Raw genomic sequence first — 13,345 nt, 5'->3', positions numbered from 1 at the left:
AGAAGTAATGGGCTTAATGTGCAGCAAGAGAGATTTAGGTTAGCTGTTAGGAAAACTTTTCTAATTATAAGGGTCATTTAGCTCTAGAATAGGCTTCCAAGTGAGGTTGTGGAATCCCCATCATTGGAGGTTTTAAAGAACAGGTTGGACAAACACCTGTCAGGGATGGTCTAGACTGGAGGTTGACTTCATCTTGCCTCAGTGCAGGGGCTAGACTTGGTGACTTCTCGAGGTCTCTTCCAGTTCTACATTTCTATGATTCTGTCATTTCTATAGTGCGTTGGAATCATTCCAAATAGAAGGTGAAATATAAATGAAAGATTTATATTATTATTTCAATAGGCAAGATTTATCTTTTTAAAAGGATAAAGTGTAACGATTTTCTCTCTCCGTTGTAGAAACAAAAATGTCCCAGTTAATCACAGGGATTTTTGGTATGCTACCTACACATTATATAGTGTGTCAGAAAAGATGGAGAATGAAGAGAAAATGAGTGATAATGCCAGTGCCAGCTCTGGCAGTGATCACGCTCCCTCAAGTAGGCAGCACACAATGGTCTCCTTTCTGAAACCAGTACTAAAACAAATCATCATGGCTGGAAAGTCCATGCAATTGTTGAAGAACCTACAATCCAAAGATGATTCTCCACGGCAAGCTGCATCAAGAGGTGAAAATAAGTTGTGTAAAATCTTCTTCTCTGTATCTAACAGCATTTGTATATTTAGGGTGTATTCGTGTTTCCATTATAATCCACTGTTTAGTATATAACTCTCCTTGTTATGCTTGCACTGTGTGGTTTGTAACTTCACGTCTGATTTGAAACTGGTTCTGTTCCAAGACCCCTGACACGTGCAACACACACAACAATGTGAGAAGAACTGAATTTTTACCTAATTCAGAATTTCTTCGCTTGTCTCAGTTTTAAGTTGCTCTTGAATATTATTTTATATTCTCTCTTGTTAGTTTGTACTATTTAAGATCTTTATTCAAACCATAAAACTATTTTCGTATTACGTGATTAATCAGTTGGTTCCCATTACTGAGTAGTTCATTGGTTTAGGGATGATCGGTAATAAATAGGATTCCTGATTTGAGGAAAGCCTGTTGGTGATCTGCCCAAAGAGCTTGATACAACTATAAGCATGCTGAATATTTGGAGTAACCAGCATGAGTTATAATACACAAAGGACAGTAGTGGGAGCTGTGATGTCTGTTGTCTTCACATGGGTCAATATAAATTAGCTATTTGTAGGTTATACAAATCCTTTCTATTTAAATGTAGAGTAAGGTGGCTTTGAACTGTTTTGCGACCGCTTTTTATATCTGTGTTATCCCTTTTGGCATGGGAGGAGAAACTCATTGAAAACAAGTTTTGTATTAATGGCTGACAGTTACTTTATACCCACTGTCTTTAAGGGTTTAATATTTTCAGAAATATTAATTTCATATTTTAGGTCTCAGTTCAGCAAGATATTTCAGTATGTACCCAACATTAAGCATATAAATAGGCCTATTCATATAAATATTTAAAGTTTAGATATGTGCTTATGTACCTTGTGAATCACAGCCTAGATACTATTGATGCTGCACATGGAAATACAGCAAGCAAAACTGGGTTTATGTTAATCTCCTTAACTTAGTTGTTCTAGTATACAAGCAAGTCTCGTCTTATGCGGGGATTCCATTCCACGGTTAGCGCATAAAGCGAAAACCTCATATAGTCAAAATTACATTGAGTTGAATGGCGGGCAGAATCGCCTGCACTACAGGTACAGTATTAAAATTGTTTTTCTTTTTTTTGTTTTTGCCGACCACGTAAAGCTGAAATCGCGCATGTTAAATGCGCATAAGAGGCAACAGACCTGTAATCAACACTGTTTCTTAGAATAATAATTTACCATATATTTTACTATGCACTTCAGATGCAGAAAGAAAGAGTTTGTACACACTATTTCTGGAGTCTGTGCAGTCCCGTCTGCGGCATGGGGAAGAATCTGTTCCAGATATTATTACAGAACAACAAGCTACAAAGCAGAGTTTGATAAAGATGCAGTCTATAGCAGAGAGACACTTAGAACTGGATGATGTTCGTGATCCATTGCTGGCTATTAACTTTGCTAGGTAATTGAACACCTGAAAGATACCAATGTCACTACTGTGTTGTCAGAAGCCACAAGGTATAAACTTTTGCTCTTGCTGCTTAAAACAGACAAGCTCAGGAACAAGCCTAAAGGGGAACATGGCTAAGCATTGTCCCAGGCAGCTTATGATTGGCCAAAGATTAATTAAAAATATAAATTATTAAAATGAGTATTCAAGAACGGTTCTGTATATGCCTGCTACATCTAGCAGGACTTAAATGTTTTTAGTATAGAAAATAGGAACTGTCTCTAGCATAGAAAATTTTATTACAAAAAATTAGATATAATTTCTCAAATGAATTATGATAGAACAAATGCTGTAGAAAAATGTAATATTTTTAATGTGTGTGCGTGGCACATTATGTAAAATGTCTTTCATTTGAATCAACATGTTTCTCTTTGGCTGATCATCACAAAGATGTATCTTGCAAAATTCTACTGTGATACTTATAGTAGTTTAAAACAAACATTTCAGGAAAAAGGTTAATTGCCACAAAAATAATTGTTCCTTTGTGATAGGGTAATGTGAGGAAACTAGCAGAGCAGCAACACATTGATTTTAACAGTCTTACATGGGTCGTAATAATTAGTGGTGAGAATGTTAGCTATTTATTTCTCTTGCGTACCAATAGGTAGATCGGTGTTCCGGCTTCTCAAAAAAGAGTTCTAATGTAACAATGGTGCCTTTAGTTCTTGGTTGTATTTAAAAGCCTTCATTGTGAAGTTAACCTTACAGTTTAACAGGTAATACAATGTATTATAAGAATATTGTAATTAATAGTTGAGCTGTGTACATAATCTCTCTCAGTGGATGAGAATATTCTCTTAAAAGTTGATAGGCTGGTTAACTCAGTCCTTTTGTCAATCAAGACAATCTCTGCTCTGAAATGGTGGAAACCAGACTTGCACTACAATGATTTTACCTGTTGTTGATAGCTTTTGCTGTATTGTAATGATGATTTTTACCCTACTCTGATAAACTAATTGGCTTTGGCTTACTAATGCTATGTCGACACTATAGCCTATGTCTGCAAAATTTATGTTGCGCAGGGATGTGAATATTCCACCCCCGAGTGACATAGGTTACAGCAACATAAGTGTTCGTGTGCACAGCATTGTGTCTGTGGGAGAGCTTCTCCCATTGACATAGCTTATGCTGCTTGCAGAGGTGGGGTTTTTTATGCTGTCAGGAGAGCTCTCTCCTGTTGGCATAGAGTGTCTTCACCAGACACACTGCAGCGGCACAGGTGTTATCAGTACAGCTAAGCCACTGCAGTTCTGTACATATAGACATACCCTAAGTGTTAAATGTCTGACCCAAAGATTTTCCAACAGTAATAATATTATAAGGAGAGTTAGTGCACTACTGTAGCACTTCAGCACAACAGACACTACCTATGCCAGTGGGAAGGGCTCTCCCTTTGGCGTAGTTAATCCACCACCTCAAGAGTCTGGAATTCTTCGGTGAGCCTAGCACTGCCTGAATAGGGAAGGAGATGGGTTGATCTAATTTTCTAGTGTAGAGCAGCCCTTAGTAGTGACCACTATATTTAAGTTGCCTAACACTTTTCACTCAAAAAAAAATTTTTTTTGCAATCTTATTTTTGAGACTCTTATCCCTTTGTTTGCAATTGACCTTGGATATTCAGTGGGGGAAAGCCTTCAGGCTACCAGAGCACCTTTTCTTTGTCCGATTAAATTCTGTCCAGCTTTTGCTGAGATATATACTGTTACAAATTGCCATTTACTTTCTCTTACTAGTTTCTCTGGGAAATGTTGTTGACAGTGTGCCAAAGTAATAATTGGACAGGAAAATTTTAAGGCCAAGCTGCCATTGCTGCCACAGCAGGCAGCAGCATGTGATTTATTAGGAACTCCAGGTTGCTGCTATAGCTGCTGTAGCAGGGTGGTGGGAAAGGAAAGAGAAGAAAGACACATTGGGCTCCCCCTTGTGGGGAGAGGGATAGCTCAGTGGTTTGAGCATTGGCCTGCTAAACCCAGGGTTGTGAGTTCAATACTTGAGGGGGCCATTTGGGGATTGGTCCTGCTTTGAGCAGGGGGTTGGACTAGATGATCTCTTGAGGTCCCTTCCAACCCTAATAATCTATGATTCTCTCCGGTCGTCCCAGTGACCCATGTCCTCCACTGGAGGACACCATATGGAGCAAGGAAACACCCACCTTCTGGTGAGGGTTGGGAGGGAGAGTGGCTGTGTTTTCTCCCCACCCCCCAACACACATTATTACCTGTCTTCTAGAGATCCAATAGCTGGCTCCAGTAACGTATTTCTACCCCTACCTAGGGCTGGAGTTCTCCTGACTTCCAAGGTTTGTCTTATCTCATTAAGAGAGAGATTATGAGTTGAGCTATGTGACTATGCATTGAAGTAAGATCCCCCTCTTATAGCCATACGCAGGCTACCCAAATCTATATTTGGCACTTTTGCAACTTCTGCTGGAATGCTGTGTCCAGTTCTAGTGTTCACAATTCAGGAAGGATGTTGATAAATTGAAGCGTGTTCAGAAAAGAGCCACAAGAATGATTAAAGGATTAGAAAACATGCTTTAATAATGGTAGACTCAGGAAGCTCCATCTATTTGGCTTAACAAAGAGAGTGTTAAGGGATGACTTGATTACCATCCGAGTGCCTACAGGGGGAACAAGTACTTGATAATGGACTCTTCAGTCTAGCAGAGAAAGGTATAGCTGCATCCAGTGGCTGAAAGTTGAAGCTAGATAAATTTAGACTGGAAATAAGGTGTAAATATTTAAGTGATGGTAACTAACCAGTTGAACAATTCACTGAGGGTCAGAGTGGATTTTCCATTACTGGCAATTTTTAAATCAAGGTTGATGTTTTTCTAAAATATATTTTGTAGAAATTATTTTGGGGAAATTCTGTGACGTGTTATACAGGAGGACAAACTCGACAACCACAGTGGTCCTTTCTGGCTTGGAATATATGAAAACTGATAACCCCTTGTGTAGGCCTTACATCACAGTCTAGCCCTAAAAGATCATATAAAACAAATATTTTTTCTTATTTATTGAGGTCTACAGTATTTGTACTGGTATTGCTTCTCAGAACTACAACAAAAACTGGCATAAACACAGTGAGTGATTAGGTGGTATAGCACATCATCCAAACTAGTACTCTTCTACCTTCTTATACAAAGGTTGTATGAAGAGTCGCTCAAAATAACGGGCTTGTCTGAGTTAAGTCACTAATATCCATTGAGTTACCAGTACTGGAATGAACTTTTTACTACTTTTTCAATGCCTTATTTTTTTTTAAGCAGAAAGCTAAATGAGACCACAAAGTTTTAAATATATGACACATTCTGTTAGGTGGTATATGGATCAATTCCTTTCCAGCTAAGCAATTTTTTTTTTTAATTTTGAAGGCTGTATTTGGAGCAAAGTGACTTTCATGAGAAATTTACTGGTGGTGATGTTTGCGTGGATAGATCCTCTGAATCAGTGACATGCCAGACATTTGAACTGACACTGAGGTCTTGCCTTTATCCTCACATAGATAAGCAATATCTGGAATGCTGTGGCAACCTAATGCAAACTTTAAAGAAGGATTACAGGTAAGAAATGAAATTAGATCCTACTTAAAAAGCATATTCCATTATCATTGGTATATTATACTGTAAAAGCACCAATTATTTTAAGAAAATTGATTTGTAGTTGAAATCTTTTACAAACTGTTTAATCTTCTCTTCTAATTCTGCTGTGATAAACAATAACAAAAGCACTAATAATATGCGGAATTAACATAATATTTTCCAACCATCACTCTATTCATTGTTCTTTTATGTTCTATCCCTTTGTCTGTATTACCTACTTACGCCTAGTCTACAATAGAAAATTATGTTGGCATAACTGCATCATTTGGGTATTATAAATTCACATCCCTGAGTAGCATAGTCAAGCTGATCTAAGTCCCCATGTAGGCAGCGCTAGGTCAACGGAGGACCTAGCTATCGCCTTTCGGTGAAGTGGATTACGTGCACTGATGGGAGAATTCCTCCAGTCAGTGTAGGTGCTACCTACACTGAAGTGCAGCTGCACTACGGTGCCACTGTAGCATTTTAAATGTAAACAAGCCCTTAGTTTGTAAGGTCTTTTTTGAAGGAACTGTTTCTTACTGTATATTTATACATCATGAGGCACAGTGGGTGTCCAGTTTCAGACTGGGTCTCTAACCAGTATTGTAATACAAATAATGATAATCAAAGAAAAAGTAAAGTGTAAGCAGCTTGATAAAAACGTAGTATTTTACTACATTTGCTTTAATTAAATAATGTTTAAAGGTAAACACACGTCTTAATTAATACACTAGATTATGGTATTAAGTACTTTTGGGTAGAGAAGTATGAAAACAGTTAAAAATTGACAAATATAAATATTCCTAGAAAGAACAATGCGTAAAATCCTAGCCCCAATTAAGTCAATGTCAAAGCTATTATTGACTTCAGTGGAACCAGGCTTTCACCCAGTCAGCTGAAAATATAGGAGAAATTTTAGGAAGACAGAATATGATTATCTAAATTTGAATTTGGCCATTACACTACCACTAATTATGTGATATTGTCATGCTGAGTTGAGTAAAGTGACCTGATCTCATGACCTCTGACCTGGTCCTAAGTCACAGTCTTTCTATTTAAGGTACTCATGTGGCCCCCATCACCATAGTAATTGCCTTACAGTCTTTAATTGTATCCATCCTCGCAGCACCTGTGTGAAATAGGGAAGTACTACTACCCCTTCTTCCCCTTTTTTAACAGATAAGGAACTGATATTGGAGCCCTTACTTAGGTGAAACTCCCAATGACGTTGGAATTTTTTTCAGGTTCTGCAGTTAGATAGATCATAGAATATTAGGGTTGGAAGAGACCTCAGGAGATCATCTAGTCCAATCCCCTGCTCAAAGCAGGACCAACACCAACTAAATCATCCCAGCCAGGGCTTTGTCAAGCCGGGCTTTAAAAATCTCTACGGATGGAGATTCCATCACCTCCCTCAGTAACCCATTCCAGTGCTTTACCACCCTCCTAGGGAAATAGTGTTTCCTAATATCCAACCTAGACGTACCCCACTGCAACTTGAGACCATTGCTTCTTGTTCTGTCATCTGCTACCACTGAGAACAGTCTAGATCCATCCTCTTTGGGAACCCCCTTTCAGGTAGTTGAAGGCTGCTATTAAATCCCCCCTCACTCTTCTCTTCTGCAGACTACATAACCCCAGTTCCCTCAGCCTCTCCTCGTAAGTCATGTGCCCCAGCCCCTAATCATTTGCGTTGCCCTCTGCTGGAAACTCTCCAATTTGTCCACATCCCTTCTGTAGTGGCGGGACCAAAACTGGACACAATACTCCAGGTGTGGCCTCACCAGAGCCGAATAGAGGGGAATAATCACTTCCTTCGATCTGCTGGCAGTGCTCCTACTAATTCAGCCCAATATGCCATTGGTCTTCTTGGCAACGAGGGCACACTGCTGACTCATATCCAGCTTCTCGTCCACTGTAATCCCCAGGTCCTTTTCTGCAGAACTGCTGCTTAGCCAGTCGGTCCCGAGATGCACAATTTTTCTCCCCATAAAGCTGTTCTTGAACTGAGGGCCTGATCCAGAAAACTGCTTGAGTACATGACTAGTCCTACTGAAGTCAGTGGCACTACTTTCAATTGTTTGAGCTACGCACATGGTTAAGTATTTTGCTACATCTGGGCCTAAGCGATGTTTATGTGAAAAAAATAATGTATAGTAGACTTCACTGGAGTATTCAGTTGGGAGTTCTTGTGATGATGAGACTTTTCAAGGTTCGCATTACATTATGTGACATTTTATGTTAAAGGAATATAATGCAGATTGAAGAGATGTTTGTATATTTGTATTCCCTGTTCAGGCTGGTAGAGTACTTGCAGGCAATGCGAAACTTTTTTTTGCTTGAAGCTGGGGATACTATGTATGATTTCTACACATCTATTTTTGATAAAATAAGAGAAAAGGAAACTTGGCAGAATGTATCATTTCTAAATGTCCAACTCCAGGAAGCAGTTGGACAACGTTACCCAGAGGACAGTTCAAGGTAAAATGCATGGAATTAAGTTTAGAGTAAAAATGACTTTTTTTTCCTTTCAATTTCCTTCTCTCTTCCTGTTGAAATGATAGGTTTATGAAATACATAAATATTAGGCTCTGTTGTGGTCTTAGTCATCAGTATAGCTGTAAGTTCAACCACTTTGAGTCATTCTGTCACTGTGTTTTGTGTTAGAAACTATTGCGTGCATTTATAGAATGCAGTATGGTGGAAATAAACATATGATTGTTATCTACTTAAAATATGAGAGCATTAATTAATCTGTTCTCTAGAACTAAATTTTACCTGTAGACATTTGTTTTTGTTTTCTTCCACAATAAGTTCCCTTATATATTCACTTGCAATAGTGTCTTCATTAGTAATTCTGTTATACCAGGGTGGCCAACCTGAGCCTGAGAAGAAGCCAGAATTTACCAATGTACATTGCCAAAGAGCCACAGTAATATGTCAGCAGCCCCCCCTCAGCTCCCCTCCCTCCTGCCCTCCGCTCCCAGCGCCTCCCGTCCACTGGCAGCCCTGCCAATCAATGCCTCCCCCTCCCTCCCCGCATCTCCTGATCAGCGGTTTCGTGGCATGCAGGAGGCTCTGGGATGGGGAGGAGCCAAGGCAGGCTCAGGGGAGGGGGCGGAAAGGAGTGGAGTGGGGGATGGGCCCATGGTAAAGCCACGGGTTGAGCAGTGAGCACCCCCTGGCACATTGGAAAGTTGGCACCTGTAGCTCCAGTCCCGGAGTCGGTGCCTATACAAGGAGCTGCATATTAACTTCTGAAGAGCCGCATGTGGCTCCGGAGCCACAGGTTGGCCACCCCTATGTTATACAGTCTTTTTACAAAGCTCGGAGCAGAGGTATCTTTACAAATCTTTCCCTACCAGGTTAAATCTGATCCTTAATATTTAGTAATGACAGATTAAAACAAAACATTTTAAGATAACCACTGGCTTAGTGCAAACCATTGGCAACTAGAGTATTTGTTTCTTTTTGTAGGCTGTCTATATCTTTTGAAAGTATCGATACAGCAAAGAAGAAACTCCCTGTCCATACCTTAGATGGCTTAACATTGAGCTATAAGGTAAAATATAATAATGTTTCTTTTGCTTTAATTTTAAAAAACATTTGAAGTAACAGCAAATTGCTCCATCAAATTAAGGGGTTTTTTTTGTGTTTTTTTCCTCTTTAGGTCCCTTGGCCTGTGGATATAGTTATAAGTTTAGAATGTCAAAAAATTTACAATCAGGTGTTTCTTCTCTTATTACAAATAAAGTGGGCCAAGTATAGCTTAGATGTTTTACGATTTGATGGTAAGAAATTTCTTGAAATATTTCTTGTTAATCTTAAATCTGTATCACTGAAAATACACCTCTACCCCATTATAACGCCACCCACTATAATACGAATTCGGATATAATGCGGTAAAGCAGCACTCTGGGCAGGGCTGCGCACTCCGGTGGATCAAATCAAGTTCAATATAACGCGGTTTCACCTATAACGCGGTAAGATTTTTTTGTCTCCCGAGGACTGTATAAGGTCTTATTTTATGGCATATTGGTATCCATGCTAGTGACAGTTGTTTGAATACACCCAGTATTACAGTAGCCTTTTTGAAAAGTCAGTATTGCAGCATAATAGCTCCTGTTCGTAGCATTTACAAGGTGCTGGGAAAGATAGTTGCTAAATTAATTTTGCTCAGCAGAGCAGTGTGAAAGTCACATGGAACCTCATCTAAACCCACTGAAATGAATTGGAATCTTTCCATTGACTTCATTGGTGTTCGAATAAGGCCCATGATGAGAATCCTTTCCTGATATGTATGCAGTTATATGATTTTGGAAGTCAAGTTTTGAAGTAAAATTGACATTGCTGGGGGCAATATCCATCCATCTTGATGGCAAATTTCTCTCATTTGTGGTAATGGGTGTATAAGCATCCAGGATAAGAGATTATAAACTAGTTGGATCCTTAATGGCTTTACAGAATTTATATGTCTGTCTCATTTAACACACCTATTGAATATAGCTGGCTATATTTATTGAGGCATTTCTTTTGCAACAATCACTGTGGTATGGTATCTAGGCACCAAATACAGAATTGGTCAGTCCTACTTTGTCTGCAAAGGACCCCTACCATACCTTAATTCAGCTACAGTTAGTTTTTTTTGTTTGATTTGTTTGTTTTTTCAAATCTCTGAGATTTGTTGCTAGGTCATTCTTCAGCCATAGCTACTGAAGGAAGTCCTGTGCATCATATCCTAATGCAAATACAGCCATGATTTTACCAGTAACATTACTTCCTGTCCTAAGTGATTGTGAAAATAGTTACTTACCCTTTATAAACTACAAAGTAAAGGTATATAGATCAGAATGTGTACTTGGGAGTTTAATTTTCCTGTGTTGGCAGGAAGTCTGTGGGCTCTTTAACTGTGTGGTCAAGATCAGTAGGGCGTGTGGGACTGTTGGGGAGGAGGGTCAGGGATTTTTCCAATATTCCACTTCAGTGGCCTTTTGGTGTTCATACTATTAAGAGTTTTATATAAAGTAGTTCACCCTGGTTAACTTTTGAAAATAAATAACTGTGTCATCCAGAGAGTTTGAGTGGTTGGGCTCAGGTTTCACCTAAAGGCTTTTATAACTGTATTGGATCGTTGTGTCACTGAAGGTATTGAGAACTGTACTTTCTAATTTGCTAAAATGAGTTTTAATTTGTAAGGGTATAACTGGGCTTTGAAGTGTTCTCCCCTTTGTGGAGATAAGTTTATGTTCATGTAATTTTTTTAATATTGTAATATATCAACCTTGGCACTTTAATATGTAGCAAACAATTAATTGCATCATAATATCACCTCCCAGTTACTATTTTAATATATGATTGTTATGTAGATACTGATAAGTATCTGAATTAAAGGACAAAAGCTATTTCAGTATATTATTGTTCTGATAACTTTAATAAAAAGGATATGTTTTAGTTTTAATTAATATTTAAATGCAGTTAATACCTATTTATATTATAAATATTCACCCAAACTTTTTCCTCTCCATTTTTAGAACTAGTAAATGCTACCGAAAAACCACAGCTTAAAGAAGGACCTCAATTAGAACAAGAGACAGTTCCTCAGTTTGGATCACAAACAGAACTTATAAAACAACAAATTCACCGCATGTTCCTCTTAAGAGTGAAACTCATGCATTTTGTTAACAGCTTGCACAACTACATCATGACCCGGGTTCGTCCTTTTACAATAATCTTACGTATTGTAGGAATTTCTAACAGTAGTCATAATATAGCTAATAATTCAAAACAACTTCTGACTAAACATGTGCAAATAAGTAATGTCTTCATGTAATGTCTGTTTTGTTCAGTTTTTAAGTCCTGAACTAAAAAGGAATGTATATTGAAAATATTCATGCTGGTTGTTTGTTTGAATTTTAAGTAAGAAATCTTAAATCAGTAAATATTAAAAAACTTTTAGGAGTTTTTAATGTACATAATTCCTTGATATTAGTAACACTTTTCTTCAGACTAACTTTTCACCCCAAAGTTTTACAAAGAAAGGACGTTAATGTCAAAAGAAACAATAGATTTCAGTAAGCTGCTGTTATTCTGCACTCCTAATAGCATTACTGAAAACGTTGTGTCTTTACATGTGTGCCTCTGGGAGTTAACTAATGTCCATTTCCAAAAGTTTATATTCTCTTAAATGGAGCAGGAACTTGTGTAGATTTACTTACCCTACTACTGTATATGAATTGCCATTCTGTGTTAATACACTCTTTTTGAAAGGAGAATAGATGGAAGCTGGCCCACTTTCTTGATGATGATGCTCTGTGTTATGCAAGAGGTTCTGAGTTCTATTTCCAGTCCCAGTCTCTTGATTCTTAGGCCTTCAGGATCTGAGATTTCTAATGATGGTATCATGCCCTGAATCAACACCTACAGAAGTAGCATATTCAGTCCATGGTACAAGAGCAGCCTCTGTCACTGTGGTTCTCAAACTGTGGGTTGTGACCCCAAAGTGACTCGTGACCCCATTTGAATGGGGTCACCAAGGCCAGTGTTAGATTTGCTAGGGCTCGGGGCTGAATCTGAAGTCTGAGGGCTTTGGCCCTGGGGCAGCAGGACTTGGGCTCCGGCCCTCGCCCAGGGTTGCATAGTAATTTTTGTCAGAAGGGAGTCTTAGTGCAATGAAGTTTGAGAACCGCTGCTCTATCAAATTAAAGAATATCATTGACAAGTTGGAAGGAGTTCAGGTTTTGGTTATATGGATGGTGGCCATAAGACTGAATCTCAAAGGTAGTGATAGAAGAGGGGAGGAGTGAGGGAATAATTGAGGTTCAGACTATAAAAAGCAGGACTTTGGAGCGGAGCTGGAGCGCGGACCAGTAGGTTTTTGCCCGGAGCTGGAGCAGAGCCGGAGCGGAGCAATTCAAAAATTTGATTGCTCCAAATCCCTGATAAAAAGAACTCCCCAGGGAAGTGTAGAGAAAAGAACTATGGGGATTCCAGTCATAGAGGTGGTATTCATGTTAATACTCCTTGCTTTCTCTTTTAAAGATTCTTCACAGTACAGGTTTGGAGTTTCAGCATCAGGTAGAAGAAGCCAAAGATTTAGATCAACTGATTAAAATTCATTATAGATATTTGTCTACAATCCATGATCGCTGCCTGCTGAGAGAAAAGGTATGTGTTAAGTAAAACTGAATACGTGGTATTTTCAACTCAACAAGGGAGAAAATGTTTGTCATTACAAATCATTCAGTATATGTTGGATTTTTACATATGGTAATTATAGATATTGTGGAGAGGCAGTAGCCTTTCCAGAGTTACAATTGAGACTCATTTTCCTTGTAAACCTGCAGTTACTTCCCACTCAGAATCATTTCCTTAGTTATACAGTTCAGTTCTTCTTCAGATTGTACATGGGTCAGCTGTGGCTAGAAGATATGGGAATTTTATGCTGATTCTTTGAGTACTGTCCCTATAGGTGCTCCACTTCAGGTGCTCTTGTGCCCCCTGTGCCTTTGATTGGAGATTTCTCAGAGCAGTGTCCATTTGGCCCATGCAAGTGTGTTACTCAGTCTCGTGCTTTGTGCTGTTAGATAGCAC

General features: G+C 38.7%; 1 protein-coding gene across 2 annotated transcripts in view; it reads left to right on the top strand.

Moving 5' to 3' along the window:
- TUBGCP5 (tubulin gamma complex associated protein 5) overlaps window positions 1-13,345 on the top strand; it is a 48,012-nt gene that overhangs the window by 20,196 nt on the left and 14,471 nt on the right. For both annotated transcript variants that reach the window (XM_039491202.1, XM_039491212.1), the window contains exons 13-20: window positions 399-667; window positions 1,923-2,121; window positions 5,546-5,734; window positions 8,054-8,236; window positions 9,233-9,317; window positions 9,426-9,546; window positions 11,287-11,465; window positions 12,794-12,919. In XM_039491202.1, the coding sequence (XP_039347136.1) occupies window positions 399-667; window positions 1,923-2,121; window positions 5,546-5,734; window positions 8,054-8,236; window positions 9,233-9,317; window positions 9,426-9,546; window positions 11,287-11,465; window positions 12,794-12,919 (1,351 nt within the window). The remainder of the gene's footprint in view (window positions 1-398; window positions 668-1,922; window positions 2,122-5,545; window positions 5,735-8,053; window positions 8,237-9,232; window positions 9,318-9,425; window positions 9,547-11,286; window positions 11,466-12,793; window positions 12,920-13,345) is intronic.

Source organism: Mauremys reevesii, linkage group 1, assembly GCF_016161935.1.
Source record: "Mauremys reevesii isolate NIE-2019 linkage group 1, ASM1616193v1, whole genome shotgun sequence".
In the NCBI taxonomy this organism is placed as follows: Eukaryota; Metazoa; Chordata; order Testudines; family Geoemydidae; genus Mauremys; species Mauremys reevesii.
The sequence above is the reverse complement of the archived record's forward strand: the minus strand, read 5'-3'. Positions and strand labels throughout refer to the sequence as shown.